The sequence below is a fragment of the Chelonoidis abingdonii genome, chromosome 7, assembly GCF_003597395.2.
Source record: "Chelonoidis abingdonii isolate Lonesome George chromosome 7, CheloAbing_2.0, whole genome shotgun sequence".
In the NCBI taxonomy this organism is placed as follows: domain Eukaryota; kingdom Metazoa; phylum Chordata; order Testudines; family Testudinidae; genus Chelonoidis; species Chelonoidis abingdonii.
Window position 1 is genome coordinate 122,840 of NC_133775.1, and position 16,583 is coordinate 139,422.

Consider the following 16,583-nt stretch of genomic DNA (forward strand, 5'->3'; position numbering starts at 1 on the left):
TTTAAAAACAACAAATACCACAGGAAGTTCTTTCACACAGCCACACAGCACTTGTGGAATTCCTTACCTCGAGAGCGTGTGAAGGCTAGGGACTATTAACAGCATTTAAAAAGAGAGCTGGCTAACATCCATGGAGGTTAAGTCCATACATGGCTATTAGCACAGGATAGGGTAAGGAATAGTGTCCCTAAACTCTGTTTGTCAGAGGGTGGAGATGGATGGGAGGAGAGAGATCACTTGATCATTACCTGTTAGGGTCACTCCCTCTGGGGCACCTGGCATTGGCCACTGTTGGTAGACAGGATACTGGGCTAGATGGACCTTTGGTCTGATCCAGTACGGATGTTCTTATGTAATAAAAAGTACAAATTCAACAACAAGATTAAAAATGATTATTTAAATCAGATTCCTGAACCATAACAGGGTTCAAAAAGGCCATAACAGGATTCAAAAAAGAGCTAGATAAATTCATGGAGGATAGGTCCATCAATGGCTATTAGCCAGGATGGGCACAAATGGTGTCCCTAGCATTTGTTTGCCAGAAGCTGGGAATGAACGACAGGGGATGGATCATTTGATGATTACCTGTTCTGTTTATTCCCTCTGGGGCTCCTCGCACTGGCCACTTTTGGAAGACAGGATACTGGACTAGATGGACCTTTGGTCTGACCTGGTACAGCCGATCTTATGTTCTTATGTTCCTGTTTGCTGATTTTATTCATGATTAAAAATTTCATGATTTAAAATGCTCTGCCTTAAATCAATCCACTGTCATATATAACCATTACAGATCAAGAGAAGATCTTGATGGGGCAGATTACACCACATCTACTTATTGTGGGATTCTGGATTTGCTTCTGAGTCATCTGGTGTTGGTTACTGTCTGAGATAGGATACTGAAGTAGATGAGCCATGTATGTTCCTGTGTATTGACCTTAGTGGAGAACAGATGAACTATGTAGTTCAGGGGTGGGCAAACTATGGCCTGTGGGCCGATTCCGGCCCATCCAATGTTTTTATCCAGCCCTCGAGCTCCCGCTGAGGAGCAGGATTGGGAGCTTGCTCCGCTCTGCCTGCCCGCCCGGCGCTCCCCACCCCCTGATTCACAATTCCCTTGATGAGCACCATCTTCTGGCATGCAGAGCCACACTGCGCAAGTGCGACTTCACTGTTTCCAGGATTGGAACCTTCCCCTACATGGCAGCCCAGTGCTCCCATGTGGCAGTGTGCCCAATCCCCTCCTAGTCTCCTACGGCCCCACCCTTGAGAGCCTTGAAACTGCCCAGGGGCCACACCCATCCCTCCTAGGGTGAGTCCACCCGTGGCGGTGCCAGGTACGGCCGCCTTGGTGTCACTGCCAGCAGGGCCCGTAGGAGTGCTCGGTACCACCCCTGTAGAGCCTCCCCCATGCCACACCCCAAGAGTTCCGTCTCACCCCACCTTGGTAACATCACTTATTGAGCCCCCTCATGATACATCCCATAGAGTCCCCTTCCCCCTCTAAGGTGCCACAAGTACTCCTGTTCTTTTTGCGGATACAGAGTAACACGGCTGCTACTCTGAAACCTTCCCCCACTAGTCATTCATGGCCCGCCATAGAATTTCCACACACACATGCATCCCTCAGGCTAAAAAGTTTGCCTACCCCAATCTAGTTGCACATGAAAGGATTTTGAAAAGTAAATGCAATACAAATATTTTTAAAAATTCAGAAACAAGAAAATAGAACTAATGTGATTGTTAAACCACAACACAAAGTAATATTAGGATTTTATTTTGCATAAATTTCATCCTTCCCTTACCTGCAGCCTGTTTTTTTGTTATTTTCTCTCCAGCTGTTTTTGCTGATTTGGGCCTCTGTCTTGCAATTTGATCCATGATGGATCATGCCAGATTTTAATTGACATGTAGATTCATGCATACCTACAGTGCTGTTAATAATTAAATAGTAACAATAATAATAATAATTTTTGCAAGGGTGTTCAATAAAAATATGTTTAAGAATTACACTGGCATCTGTAATACTTACAAAAAGCTAACAAAAAATCAACTTGCAAATATGGAATCATATTGCTTATCCTAAACTCTTTAGCAAACTTGTGTAAAACATGAAATATCAGGGAGCATGGGAACTCTGGGACTCAAGAGCAGCAAGAGTTGACTGAAAACTTTGCTCTATGTCACAGGGTGAGCTGGCCCTTTCATGGGATTGGCACTCTGCCTCTTCAGTGTCAAGTTTAATTCACCTTCCCAGGTAACGGGAATGTCAGCAGGGATAATGTGATGGGCGTATGTGACTAGAAACCAGACCTGCTGGGAAATATAAGGGCAGCCTGAGTTTAGTCAGAAAGAGTGGCTGGCTGGCTGGCAGGCAGGCAGGCAGGCAGGCATGCACGCATGTGGCAGGTGATAACTCTTATGGGTTCCTAAGTATAAGGCCTGAGAGAAATCAGATTTTTAACAGGGAAAATCCTGCACCAAGGATTGTGAGCCAGCTACAAAGATTGGGGGAAAGATTTTTGTTTTGAACTTTGTTAGTAAACTAGACACCTGGAGAGGGGAGGGTTATTGAGAGAGAGAACTGCAATGTAAAGTCTGATTAACTGGGGAAGAAGGAGAAACTGAGGCAGTGTAGGAGCCTAAGCCATACTGGGTAAACCCTGCTATGAGCATTCCACAAAGGAATATCTCTTTCTGCTCCTCCACCTTTCAGCAAGATTAACAATAACTATGCAAATTAAAGAGCTACGTTGTGTAGGAATAGCACTTCCTGGGAGACACAAACTCTGCCTGGTATCACTGTCAATTAATAATTTCTCTATTCAGGGTCTCGAAGAAGCACACTAGCCCACAGTTTTGCTGAGTAGTATATTTAATATACCAAATGGTAAATAGCTTTTCTCATCCTTACAGTTCCCTGTCTACTCTCTTCCTTGAGGAGAGTTACCTCTGTGTCCTTCAAATCCCCCTTCTTTCTGTTAGCTTTGCAGTGCTGGTCACCTCTTTCTGCCCTCTGAGGGAGTAAAAATCCAGCAAAACTCTTAATTTAATAAAAATAATTATGATACATAAAAGCTATCCGTACAACTCAGAAGAGAGGAAAAATGGAATATGCAGGATGTGCAAGTACAACAGTTTATCTCTTCCTGTTGTAATCTTTGTCCTTCCCATACATTTCTGTGACTTTTTTGTCATTCCTTGTGGTCCCGTATCTTATTTTGTAAGCTCTTTAGGGCAGGGATCATGTCTCTATTTATAGGTAAAGTACTATGGATGAATATAGTTGTGTAAAAATAACTTCTCTCTTTTCTACTTTCCAGGTGAGCTTCAATCCCCAGGATAACACCCAGGTTTGTATTACTGGAAATGGCGTTTTTAAACTTTTCAGATACACTGAGGGAACCTTGAAACAGACCAACTTTCAGAGGGGAGAGCCTCAGAACTACTTGTCCCATGTCTGGCTCACTGAGGACAGGGTTATGGTCGGCACTGACACAGGCAAACTCTTTCTCTTTGAGTCTGGAGATCTGCGCTGGGAGACAAGTATAGAATGCAAAGAACCTCCCAGTGAAGTGGAAAAGGATGAGCTGGCACATGAATCTGAGAGGTAAATCTTCCTGGTTTTTACTGATAGAGTCAATCTCATGGATAGAGATCCTTCACAGCAGAAATTAGGTCCCTCAGGTGTTATTAGGGAAAGAATGAATAGAGGCTTTTCTATATTGCCCTAAATGTGACTAGATTGGGTTTCTCTGGTTGTTGCTGATCGTAATAACTTTCTTCCTGTTTTAGCCTCATTGAATTTCCTACTGCCAGTTCCCCTGATCTCTCCAGTGAGATGCTCTGTGAAGCTGTTGGCCAACAGCAGGCTTCCTTGCCTCAAATCTCTGCCATTGCTGGTTATTCCAAAGGTTTTGCATGTTCAGCTGGGCCTGGAGTTGTTCTACTGTTTGAGAAGACTGAAGAGAAGGAAGGTTACAGGGAGAACCGAGAAATCCGGGTAGGTGAGAGACTGTGAATGGGGCAGAAGGGGCTTCTCCAAGCAGCTAAGAGGCTGCAGTTCTCAGACTTTAGCTGTTTCAGTTTAAGAGCCCTTTTGTTTTTACATCTGCTCCCGGTAATAATAATACTCAGTACTTCTATAGTGATCTTCATCTTTCAGTCACTCTACATTAATCCTCATTGTTCCATAAGTGGTTGGTCAGCATTTATAAAAGGGGACTTGTCCAAGGTCACACAGAGAATTAATGACAAAGTCGTTCTCCTTCAAGGTAGCCTCTGCATAGTCCTGCTTTTGGAACTGGCCTGCATGGCATCACTGGGTTTCAGGAACCTTCTAAGAAACCTATGTTCCCTGGGACTATATAGACATTCAGAGCCAAGGTTATGAGGAGGGCATGCATTCCCAACCACCTCAGTTCCTTTCTTTTCACAGCTAGCTGCAGATCTTTGGTTTTTTTCACCAGAGTTTTTGCTTATTATTTAAAGCTGTATTAGATATAGGTAGTCTTACTGGATCTTGGGCTATTGGGTATTCTAGTTCTTAGGATGATTCTGACTGATCATGTCCAACTCAGAGCAAAAGACTGGGTATGTGTGGTGTGTTTCTTACCCCACATATCCACTAATTTATGTACCACACAGACCACACCTGGACCAATTTTCACTGTATCAGGCCTTTATATCTTGGGTCTGAAAGGACAGACAAACTCTGCTTTTGGCCTTCCTTATGTAGAAGGCCTTACAAGCTAGATCACTGGGACAAGACCGCATTCCTGTGTAGGAAATCAGTATGTCTTCATCAGCTTCCAAGTCCCCTAAAGTTCAGAATTGGAAACCTTTGATGACTGGATCAGTATCTTCATTCAGCCCCAAGTCAGAGAATCTTCCTAGCTATTCTTGTGCGGGAATGGCTTGCTTCATCCTCAGCGTCTGCTGATCTTGGGGTTCCCTCTGTGCCAGGACTTTGTTGCTGTCTTTGGATAGTGCTGTAACTGTGGCTTCCTTCATACTGAAGTCTGTCTTGGCACCAGAGAAGCCTGTTGTAATCTACATAGGTTCTTATGTTGTGTTCATCGGTGTAGTATCTGAATGCCTTCCAGTAGTACTTTAAGCAACATGACTAACATCTGTCATCTTTTCCCTGTGGGGGAGGAGGGAAGTGTGTGCAGTGGAGTGTTTTGTTTTGGTAGGATTTTTAAAATATATACATGTTGCTATGTATGTGTGTCACAGCTGGCTGGTCCTTTAAGGGGAGTTGGTCTCAGTATCACCTGTGAAAGATGTTACCTCCTAGCTGATCCTGATTGGCTGGGAACCAGATGTCTCCATTCAATTATCAGACTCAGCTGGGGGAGAGTTGGATGATTCCATAAAGGGGTGTGAGAAATAAGATGGGGAGGAAAGCTGTAGGAAGGAGGTTGTTTTCTTGTGACTGGACGTGAAAGGAAAGGTTAGCAGGGGAGAAGTAGTCTCCTATGATAGTCTTGGGGAAAAGCTAGTCTCCAAGCAAATAGCCTGAAGGTGGACTGGGTATTAGGATCCAGTCTGGTGGGGGAATGACTTCAGGGAAGAAGCCCTCAGAGTAAATGACTTTGATAGGATCCATGTCTCCGGGGAGAAAGTCCAGAGAGTTATCACTTTCTGAGTGATTGGGATGGAAGGGTAGCCCAAGACAGGGGGTCTTGGTTCTGCCTCGCAAGGATTCCCAGGCCAGAAGGGATCACTGTGATCATGTAATCTGACCTCCTGTATAACACAGGCAATAAAACTTCCCCAGAATAATTCCTAGAGCACGGGTGGGCAAACTTTTTGGCCCGAGGGCCACATCGGGGTTGTGCAACTGTATGGAGGGCCAGGTAGAGAAGGCTGTGCCACCCCAAACAGCCTGGCCCCTGCACCCTATCTGCCCCCTCACTGCCTCCCTCAGAATCCCCAACCCATCAACACCCCACCTCGTTCCTTGTCCCCCTGATCCCCCCTTCTCGGGATGCCTGCCCCCTATCCAAACCGCCCTGCTGCCTGTCCTCTGACTGCCCTGACCCCTATCCACACCTCTGCCCCCGACAGCCCCCCTGGGACTCCCACCCTCTATCCAACCGCCCTCTGCTCCTTCATCCCCTGATTACCCCCTCCCGGGACCAACTGCCCCCCGGGATCCCACCCACTTATCCAACCCCCCCACTCCCTGTCCCCTGACTTCCCTCCTGACCCCTATCCACATTCCTCGCCCCTGACAGGCCCCCCCGGGACTCCCACTTCCAACCCTCTCTGTTCCCCATCCCCTGACCACCCCCCTAGAACCTCTGCCTCATCCAACTACCCCCTCTTCCCTGACTGCCCCCAAGGACCACCCCCCTTACCCAACCCCCTGCTCCCCGCCCTGTTTACCAGCAGCAGGAGCTCACAGCCGCTACACCTGGCCAGAGCCAGCTGCGCTTCCCATGCTGCCCAGCTGGAGCGGCAGACCAGAGCGTGGCCCGCATGGTGGCATGGCAGCAGGGGATGGGGAACACCGGGTGAGGGGCCAGGGACTAGGCTCCCCAGCCAGGAGCTCAGGGGTCGGGCAGGCCAGTCCCACAGGCTGGATGTGGCCCGTGGGCTGTAGTTTGCCCACGTCTGTCCTAGAGCATATCTTTTAGAAAAACATACAGTCTTGATTTAAAAATTAGCAGTGATGGAGAATCCACCATGACCATTCTTAAATTGTTCCAATGGCTAATTATCCTTACTGTCAGAAATGAACACCTTATTTCTTTACTATCAATTTCCCCTTTCTTCCATTTGCTATATATTATTTTATTATTTTTATAGGTGCCTTCACTTCTCCTTTAAACCAGATTGTTTTTTTTAATCAGCACAGCCTTTTTCATCTAGTAAGTGGTCTTAAATGATTCCCAATTATGATTCACATTTTTCTTATTCATTTTTTCCTTCTGACTGATTTGGCTCATAATTGTTTCCAGCTTTGTGAAATTGGCCGTCTCAAAGCACTAAGTAGATATATTACTGGTCTGGACTTTATTCTGCTTGCACATTATAAATGTGATCAAGTCATGACCACTTGTGTCTAACCTACCATTAATTCTTAGTTCTGTGATCAGTTCCTCTTTATCTGTTAGGGCGAAGTCTAACAAAGAGTTTCCGTGTGTTGGCAGCAACACTTTTTGAGTTAGGAAATTGTCATCTATAAAGTCTAGAAATTCCAAGGATGTTATAATATGGCAGCATGAGATCTCTAGCATACATCAGTCAAATTAAAGTCCCTTATGATCACACATTTTTCCCCGACATGTTATAGATACATGTGTAAGGAGGCAGTCGTCCTGTTCCTCCTTGTGATTTGGTGGTTTGTAGCAGACACCAATCAATACCTCATCTTTTGCTTTCTCTGTTAGGACTTTGATTCATAAACATTCAAAATTATTTTCTTCTGAGTTATCAGTGACTCAGAAACAGGTAATGCCATTCTTGACGTAAAGTGCCACTCCTCCTCCCCTTTTGCTCTGTTGATCGTTCCTAAATAGGTTACAACCATTGATTTTAACATTTCAATCATGCAGATCATCCCAAGTAGTTTTCAGTAATATCAACTAGATTGAATTTATACAGTACTTGTAAATCCAGTTTCTCTTGTTTGCTACCCACAGCATTGCTGCATAGGCAAATGTAGAATTGCTTCTCTTCGTGTCCTTTGGTCTCTTGATTCATTCTGCTCTCAACATCTCAATTTTGTGTTAATTGAGTGCTCATATCTTCTCTCATTTTACGTTCCCATTTTGTTTTTAGTTTAACCCCATCCTGGTTACTCTAGCCAGCCTTTCCCAGGGAGATTGGTTCCCCTTCTGCTGAGGAAGAGGAGAACTAAACTGTACAGCCCTCTCTCCCCATAGGTGTACCAATGTTCCACAAAACCAAAACGCTCCACCTTCCATCACTTACTTATCCAGTGGTTTACTTCCATAATCTTCTGCCTTCTGTCTTCCTTCACTCATGGAACAGGAAGGATCTCAGAAGATTGTTTGGACATTCTTCTTCAGCACGCTTCTGAGTTCTCTGAAGTCATCTAGTATCTGTGAGATATCTCGCAACTCAGTGTCATTAGTACCAATATGAACCATCACCAGGGGATCCTTGCCTCTCAACTTCAGAAATCTATCCAATCTTAGAATGATGGCTTGTGTCTTGGCTCCTGGAAGACAGCACATTGTCCTGTTGTCCACCTTTCCCTTGCAGAATGTTCTTTTGATTCTTCTGAGTACTGTATTGAATTTCCAACAAAAATTGTCTGTCTTCCTTGGATGAGTGGAGAACTCTTTGAAAGCAGGCTTGATTTTCTTACACGGGCTGAGCTGCCATCCACATATGTGTCCCATACATCTCTCTGTTTCCTTGGACCTGCTGGATCTTGAGAGGTATTTTCCAAAGTTTCCAGAGTTGAGAACCTGGTATTGATTTGAAATTTCTAGCTGAGTGGAATTCCTCCTGTTTCTCTCCTCTCTGGTGGCCACAGCCTTCCCTTGCTTATCTGTTTCCAGCTGTGCAGAATGCTGCCATGACCTCCTGCCTGATTGTTAAGGACAGGATCACTCTCAGATCTCACCCCAAGTTCCTGCTGAAATTTTCTTTTAGAATTATGTATGTACCAATGTATTTATTTCCCAGATTTGCCAAATACCAATGCATAATGCGGGCACTGTTATCCTTCATCCGCATGAGCCATTGGAGTGGGGCGTGATCTGTGACCAGAGTGAACGGGCCACCCAGGAGGAAGAACCGAAGGGCCTCGCAGGCCCACTTGACTGCTAGGGCCTCCTTTTCAATCGTGGCATAGTTCCGCTCCCGGGGGAATAGCTTTCGGCTCATCTACAGGACAGGATGGTCTCCTTCGTCCCCTTCCTGAGATAAGACTGCCCCCAAGCCCACATCAGACGCATCCGTCTGAAGGATGAAGGGCTTATCAAAGTCGGGACTATATAGGACAGGTTCCTGGCGCATGTAGTTGCCAAGAGTTTTAAAGACTGCTTCACACTCCGGGGTCCAGTGCACGTTTCGAGGGCTGTTCGAGGGCAGCAATTGACGCGAATTGGGAATAAACCGCCGGTAATACCCTACGAGCCCCAGGAAGCGCCGTACTTGCCGCTTCGTTGTCAGGGTGGGGCACTCCGCCAGGGCTTGGACCTTCCCCACAAGAGGCTTTATCCGCCCCTGCCCGATGGTATAACCAAGGTAGGTAGTTTCTTCCCAGGCTATTTGGCACTTCTTGGGGTTCGCTGTCAACCCCGCCTCCCGAAGGGTTCGGAGGACCACTGCGACCTGATCCAGATGGCCGTCCCAGTAGCGGCTGTAGATCACGACATCGTCCAGGTAGGCGGCGTGTACTCCTGGTGTGGTCCCAAGAGGTGATCCATCAGCCGCTGAAAGGTCACGGGGGTGCCATGGAGGCCGAAGGGCATCTGAGTAAATTGATACAGCCCGGATGGAGTGGCAAAGGCGGTCTTTTCCTTGGACGCCTCCTCGAGGGGGATTTGCCAGTACCCCTTGCTGAGCTCCAGCGTGGTGATATAGTGGGCCTCTCCGAGGCGGCCGAGTAACTCATCGACCCGGGGCATCGGGTAGGGGTCAAAACGGGAGATGGCATTCACCTTTCAGAAATCTATACAGAAGCGCCAAGAGCCGTCCGGCTTGGGTACTAGGACCACCAGGCAGCGCCATTCACTCCGGGACGGTTCAACGACCCCCAAAGCCAGCATCGCCCAGACCTCCTCCTCAACCTCCTCTTGCATCCGGTATGGGATAGGCCAGGTAGTTTCCCTGATGACCTTCCCGGGCGATGTTTGGACCGTGTGATAGGTGTCGCTCGTACAGCCTGGTAGCGCCGTGAAGGTCCGACGGAAAGCCCGCAGGAGACATTTGGCCTGCTCCCGTTGCTCCTCCGTCAGGGTGCTTCCTAGTGCGGGTTCAGACACATCCTCCGTCAGGGCCACTTCCGGACTCAGCTCTAACTCTGGCGGGCATGGGTCAATCAGCAAGCCCTCTCAGTCCTGCCACAGCTTCAGCAGGTTCATGTGATACAGCTGCCTCTCTTTGCGGCGACTTGGCTGGCGAATCTCGTAGTTGACAGGCCCCACTCTCCGAAGCACCTCGTAGGGGCCTTGCCAACGGGCCAACAACTTCGACTCGCTGGAGGGAAGGAGCAGGAGAATCCGGTCTCCGGGGGCGAATTCTCGCACTTGCGTGTCCTGGTTATAACTCCACTCCTGCCTCCCCTGGGCCGCCTTGAGGTTCTCCCTCGCCAGGATTCCTGCCTGTGTTAGGTGTTCCCGCAGCCGGAGGACATATTGGAGAAGCCCCTGGGTTGGGGAGGCCAACTGCTCCCACGTCTCCTTCATTAGGTCCAGGAGGCCCTGTGGCCTCCGCCTATAGAGGAGTTCAAAGGGGGAGAACTTGGTCAAAGCCTGGGGGACCTCCCGGACAGCGAGGAGCAGCGGTGGGAGGAGTTGGTCCCAGTGGCAAAGCTCGTCTGACGGGAACCTTCTGAGCATGCCCTTGAGGGTGCGGTTGAAGCACTCCACCAACCCGTCCTTCTGGGGGTGGTAGATGGAGGTCTGGAGCTTACCCCCAGGAGTCGGCAGACTTGTTTCAGCAGCCTGGACGTGAAATTTGTGCCCTGGTCCTTCAAGATCTCCTTAGGCAACCCCACGCGGGAAAACACCTTCACTAGTTCTCCCGCGATGGTCCGGGCCGTGATGCTCCGCAGCGGGATGGCCTCCGGAAACCAGGTGGCATAGTCGATTAGGACCAGGACATATTGAAATCCCGCCGTGCTCCGTGGAAGCGGGCCCACCAGGTCCATGGCAACCCGCTCAAACGGGTTATCAATTAGTGGCATCAGGACCAAGGGCGCCTTAGGTGTCCGGGGTGGGGCGGCCAGTTGACACCCCGGGCAGGAGCTACAGTACGCTTCACATCCCTGTCTATCCCCGGCCAGTAAAACCGAGCCCGAATCCGTGCCAGGGTCTTCTCATGCCCCAGGTGTCCCGCAGCTGGTATGTCGTGGGCCAAGCTCATTATGGCCCGTCGATGGCATCGGGGCACGAGAAGCTGTGTTCGCGGCTCTTGCGAGCGGGGGTCCCGCTCGACCCGGTAAAGTCTGTCCCGTCGGAGCTCGAAGTGGGGCCACTGCGTAACCTGGCCCGGGTCGATGACTGACCCATCAATGGCCGCGAGCTGCTCATAGGCCCTTCGGAGAGTGGGGTCAGCCCACTGGTCCCGACAAAAGTCCGTGTCAAAGCGGGGCGCGGAGGGATCTCCTTCGGTCGAAGCCTCAGCCTCTGAGGTTTCTATTCCAGTTTCCTCGGGGCCCTCTTCGGTCTCCCCCGGGGTTTCCGGGGGCTCAGCCGCCAGGGCCGGTATGGATCGAAGGAGCCCCTCAAAGGCGGGCCAGTCGTGCCCCAAAATGACCGGGTAGGCTAGACGGGGGGCCACCCTGACAATCAGCGACCAGGTGAGGCCATTGACCGTCAGCCGGGCCCGAGCGCTCAGGTAGGGTCGAACATCTCCATGGATACACTGGAGCTGAATAGGTCCCAGGCCGGGGTCAATCGGCGGTCCCAGGGCCTGACAGACCAACGTTTGACCGCAGCCGGAGTCAACCAGGGCCGTCGTGGCTTGCTCCCCCACGACCACCGGGATCGTGAGCTTAGGGGGCTGGGGCTGTTGAGCCCGACCTTCCCCTGCACATACCTGCCCATAGTCACACTCCATCGCAGGGCAGTCCCGTTGTAAGTGGCCGGCCTTCCCACATCCAAAGCAGGGTCCTATTTCCGAGCGCCTGCGCCGGGGCCTGGTGGCCCGAGGGCTTCGGGGCCCTCGGCAGGGCTCTGACGGGCCTGCGGGGGAGGTACTTGAGCCCAAGGGCGGGGCAGGCTCCGAACGTTGGGTCCGAGGGGGTGGCTCGGGGACCCGTCTGTGACCCAGGCCCCGCGTTCCATGTGGGGCGGACCCTCCCCTTCCTCCATGGGTTTGGTCGGGTCCTGGGGCTGGGGCCCGAAAGGCAGGCCCCACCAAAGCCTCAGCAGCGAGGAAATCCTCCATCAAGGAGACCGCGGCCCCCAGGGTGGTGGGCCGATGGTGGAGGACCCAGGCCCGTCCTCGCGCAGGCAGGATGTGCACAAACTGCTCGAGAATCACCTGCTCAGTTACTTCCTCCGCCGTACGGGTTTCGCGACAGGCTTCTTTCAGGCCTTGGGCGACCAATCGAGGACGAGCGCCGGTCGGATACGTCTGGCTCCGGAACCGTTGTCTGAAGGTTTCGGGGCTGACGTCCAAGGCGTCGAGGATTGCCGCCTTCACCTGATCGTAGTCTCGGGCGTCCTCCATCGCCAGCCCGCAATAGGCCAGCTGGGCTGGCCCGGTCAGGTAGGGGGCCCATTGAGCTCGGGCCCACCCTGCGACTAGAGCCACCCGCTCAAATGTGACCAAGAAGGCCTCCGGGTCGTCCCCCGGGCCCATCTTGGTCAGGCGCAGGGGCGCCGGCGACCGGGGACCCCCGGTGTCCTATCCCGTGGCCCCGTCAGCAGGTCGGGCGGCAGTCCCGAGAAGCGTCTGTAGCTGCCCCCCCAGTTGCTGGATAAGCTGCTGTTGCTGCTCCAGCTGAGCGGCGTGCTGCTGTCGCTGCTGCTGGAGGAGGGCGGCATCTCGTTGTTGCTGCTGCTCACGAAGGGCGGTCTGCTGCTGTTGCTGCTGCAGCAGTTGCGCCGCCTGCTGCCGCTCATGGCTTTCCACCAGCAGTTGGAACAACCGTTCCAGATCCATATCTCGGTCCAGGGAACGCTGATTACCTTAGCACTCTCCTACCGGCCCCTTCTCACAGGGGCGAAGGGTTAAGGTCCCTGGTCAGGTGCCAAATGTGGACGAGTGGGTGCCGGGGCTCAACCCTCCCTGGGGAGGAGGGGAGCCACACCGGCCTCGTCTCGTCGTCCGAGGGCCTCTGCCCTCGGGACCGCAGTCCGCTCCGGCGGTTCGGGCCCTGTGGGCGGGACCGACGGGCCCCTGTGGGCGAGGGACCGAACAGCGGCACAGTTAAAACAGGGCCCAGCCTCTGGTTCAGGCGGGGCATCCGGCAAAACATTTACAGTAGTGTGTTCAGCTCTGGCCCTTTGGGGCAGGGCAGAGTAGTGGCAAGTCAAAAGGGGCCCAGCCCTTGGGTCGGGCGGGCACAAACACAGCAGTAGTTTGCGTCAGCTCTGGCCCTTTGGGGCAGGCAGAGCAGTGGCAAAGTCAATAGGGGCCAGCCCTTGGGTCGGGCGGGCACCAACAACACAACGGCAGGAGTTGTATCAGCTTCTGGCCCTTTGGGGCAGGGCAGAGCAAGTGGCAAAGTCGATTAGGTCAGGTGAGGGGGGATTCTGCCACCCGGTTACGGGTGGCAGGGGGGAACGCAGGGCCACCCACTCCTCTGCGTTCCAGCCCGGGCCCTAGTAGCGGCTGTCGCCAACTTAGTGGCAATCAGTGGGGGGATCCTGACCAAAAACACACTGACATAGGCACGGGGCCTCTGCAGCCTGACTGTAGTTTCAGCTGCCCCCGGGGCTACTTTCCAATCTCTCCCCGGTTCCTACCTGGTCCGCTGGGGCGTTCAGCGCCATGGGTTCTTCCAGTCAGGGCTGGGCGGATAGGTCCGGGAATACTCCGGGACGCCAGGGCCAGGTCTGGTCTGGGGGCTCCTCGGGGCCGTAGTAGGGACGAGGTAGCTTCTGGGGCAGCCTCCTCGTCCATAGCCAAATGACTGGGAGGGGCAGCTCTGGAGCAGACCTTCTCGTCCAGTAAGCCGACTGCGGGGCAGCTCTGGCAGTACTGGCCTCTGGCCTCAGCGGCTGTCCCCAGTGACGAGGGTCAGCGGGCACATCTGCTCCTGCCGGCGGCTGGGGCTCTGACTGAAGGCTGGGGCCCGGCTTTTATCCTTCCGGGTCGCCGCCTGACCCTCTGAGGGGCGGGACTTCCGCCCAGCGGTTCCGCCCTGGGGGATGATTGATGGGGCTCAACCCTCCCTGAGGAGGAGGGGAGCCACACTGCCTCGCTACAAGGAGGTACGCAGATCCAGTGGTGGATATCCTCGCTACCTCTGGACCGGCACGTATTGCCCCACCCCTGATAAAGACCATTGCTGACACCACAAAAACCTTGTGGCAGACCCCGGCTTTGTTGCCCCCTACAGCTAAGTGCAATGAAAGACACTATTTTGTGCCATTCTGGAGCTATGAGCACTTGTATACCCATCCTCCATCAGATTCGTTGGTCGTGGACACTGCTAACCAACACGAGTGCCAGTACTACCAAGGCCCCTCCCCAAAGAATTGGGAGGCAAAACTCAACCTTTTTGGGAGAAAGGTCTACTCCACTGATGGCTTGCAGCTCCACATTTCTAATCAGAGGCCATTATCAGCAGGTACTGCTACAATACATGTGGGGCAAAAGTGAGGTTTGCAGAGTTGTTTCTGCAGGACTCCTGTGCTGAATTCTCAGTCCTTGTGGAGAAGGGCAAGTTCATTTCCCGAGCTTTGCTGGAGGCTGCTCTGGACAGGGCTGATGCGGCCACTCGGGTGATATCTACTGGTATTGCCATGAGAAGGGACTCCTGGCTCCAGGTATCAGGTCTGCCATACAAGGTCCAGCAGACCATTCAGGATCTCCCTTTTGACGGTGTGACTCTATTTTCCAAAAAGACAGATAAAAGGCTATATAGCCTAAAAGACTCGAGAGCCACCCTCAAATCGCTGGACCTCCACGCAACGTAGGCATTTTAGGCTGCAACCTCCTTTGCAGTTCTACCAATTGCAGAACTGGCAGGATGGCTCACAGAGGAGAAACAGGAGCACCAGGAAGAGGCCATGCCTATCCTTAGGTCAGGGCTCTGGCCCTTCCCAACCTTTGAGGGGAGGGATAGCTATGTGGTTTGAGCATTGGCCTGCTAAACCTAGGGTTGTGAGTTCAATCCTTGAGGGGGCCACTTAGGGATCTGGGGCAAAATCAGTACTTGGTCCTGCTAGTGAAGGCAGGGGGCTGGACTCAATGATCTTTCAAGGTCCCTTCCAGTTCTAGGAGATGGGTATATCTCCATTATTTTTTTTCTCATCCTGCCAGAAGCAGGCCTTTTGAAGGTGCAAATGAGGATGGCGCATCAGCACTTGCACTGGATCCAACTCCCCTTACCTTCTTGTCCCGACTATCCCATTTCTACCCTCTGTGGGCCCGTATCACTTCGGACTGCTGGGTGCTCTGCATGGTAGAGAGGGGATACTCCCTCCTATTCTCGGGCCTCCTGCCCTTCCACCCCCTTTCCCCATCTCTCTTCAAGGACCCTTCTCACAAGCGACTCCTCATACAGGAGGTACACTCACTCCTCTCTAGCTGTGGAAGAGGTTCCTCAGGAGGTGAAGGGCTTCTATTCCCAGTATTTCCTAATACCAAAAGCCAAAGGCGGGCTCAGGCCCATCCTGGACCTGCAAGAGCTCGACAAGTTCATGAAGAAACTGAAGTTCCACGTGGTGTCTTTGGCCTCCATCATCCCTTCCTTGGATCCAGGGGACTGGTACGCTTCCCTCGACTTGAAGGACATGTATTTTCATATAGCAATTACACCATTCCACAGAAGATACCTCAGGCTTGTGGTGAGCAACCAACACTACCAGTTCACGGTCTTCCAGTTCGGCCTGACAGTGGTGCCTCGTGTGTTTACCAAGTGCGTAGCAGTCATGGCCACATTCCTACGCAGGTGCCAGGTACAGATGTTCCCATACCTTGATGACTGGCTAATGAAGGGCTGTTCCAGGGCTCAAGTGGAGGCACAAGTCAACTTCCTTAGAACAACGTTCAACGAACTGGGCCTTATCCTGAACATGGGGAAATCAACTCTGTCCCCTGTTCCGAGGATAGAGTTCACAGGGGCGGTGCTGGACCTGACACTCATCGGGGCATACTTCCCAGAAGCTAGGTTTCTAGTCCTGGGCGACATCATTCAAAGTCTTCGTCAGTTTATCACTACCACAGCAAGGAATTGCCTGAAACTTCTAGGACACGTTGCCTCTTGTACCTATGTGGTGCAACATGCCAGGCTCAGACTCTGTCCTCTCCAATCTTGGCTAGCCTCGGTATATTTGGCCGATTCGGGACAGTTTGGACAGGACTGTGACTCTGCCTCACCTGGTCCTTGACTCCCTCCAATAGTAGCTCAACCTGCAGACAGTTGTGTTCAGGGATCACCTTCACCGGTCCTCAGCCATCCTTCTCGTTAGTCAGCCTTGGGCTGGGGAGCACATCTGGGAGACCTCAGGATACAAGGTCTCTGTTCTCAGGCAGAACTTGCTCTTCATATCAATGTCAGAGAGCTGAGAGTGGTGCGCCTGGCATGACAGACTTTCCGAGCCCACTTGGCAGTGAAATGTGTATCAGTTATGACAGACAACACCACAGCGATGTTCTATACCGAGGGTCGGCAACCTTTCAGAAGTAGTGTGCCAAGTCTTCATTTATTCACTCTAATTTAAGGTTTTGCGTGCCAGAAATACATTTTAATGTTTTTA

General features: G+C 51.7%; 1 protein-coding gene across 2 annotated transcripts in view; it reads left to right on the plus strand.

Moving 5' to 3' along the window:
- The window catches only part of CFAP57 (cilia and flagella associated protein 57), a 157,040-nt gene that overhangs the window by 28,012 nt on the left and 112,445 nt on the right, over window positions 1-16,583 (plus strand). For both annotated transcript variants that reach the window (XM_032777682.2, XM_032777685.2), the window contains exons 4-5: window positions 3,321-3,607; window positions 3,793-4,000. In XM_032777682.2, coding sequence (XP_032633573.1) covers window positions 3,321-3,607; window positions 3,793-4,000 — 495 coding nt within the window. The remainder of the gene's footprint in view (window positions 1-3,320; window positions 3,608-3,792; window positions 4,001-16,583) is intronic.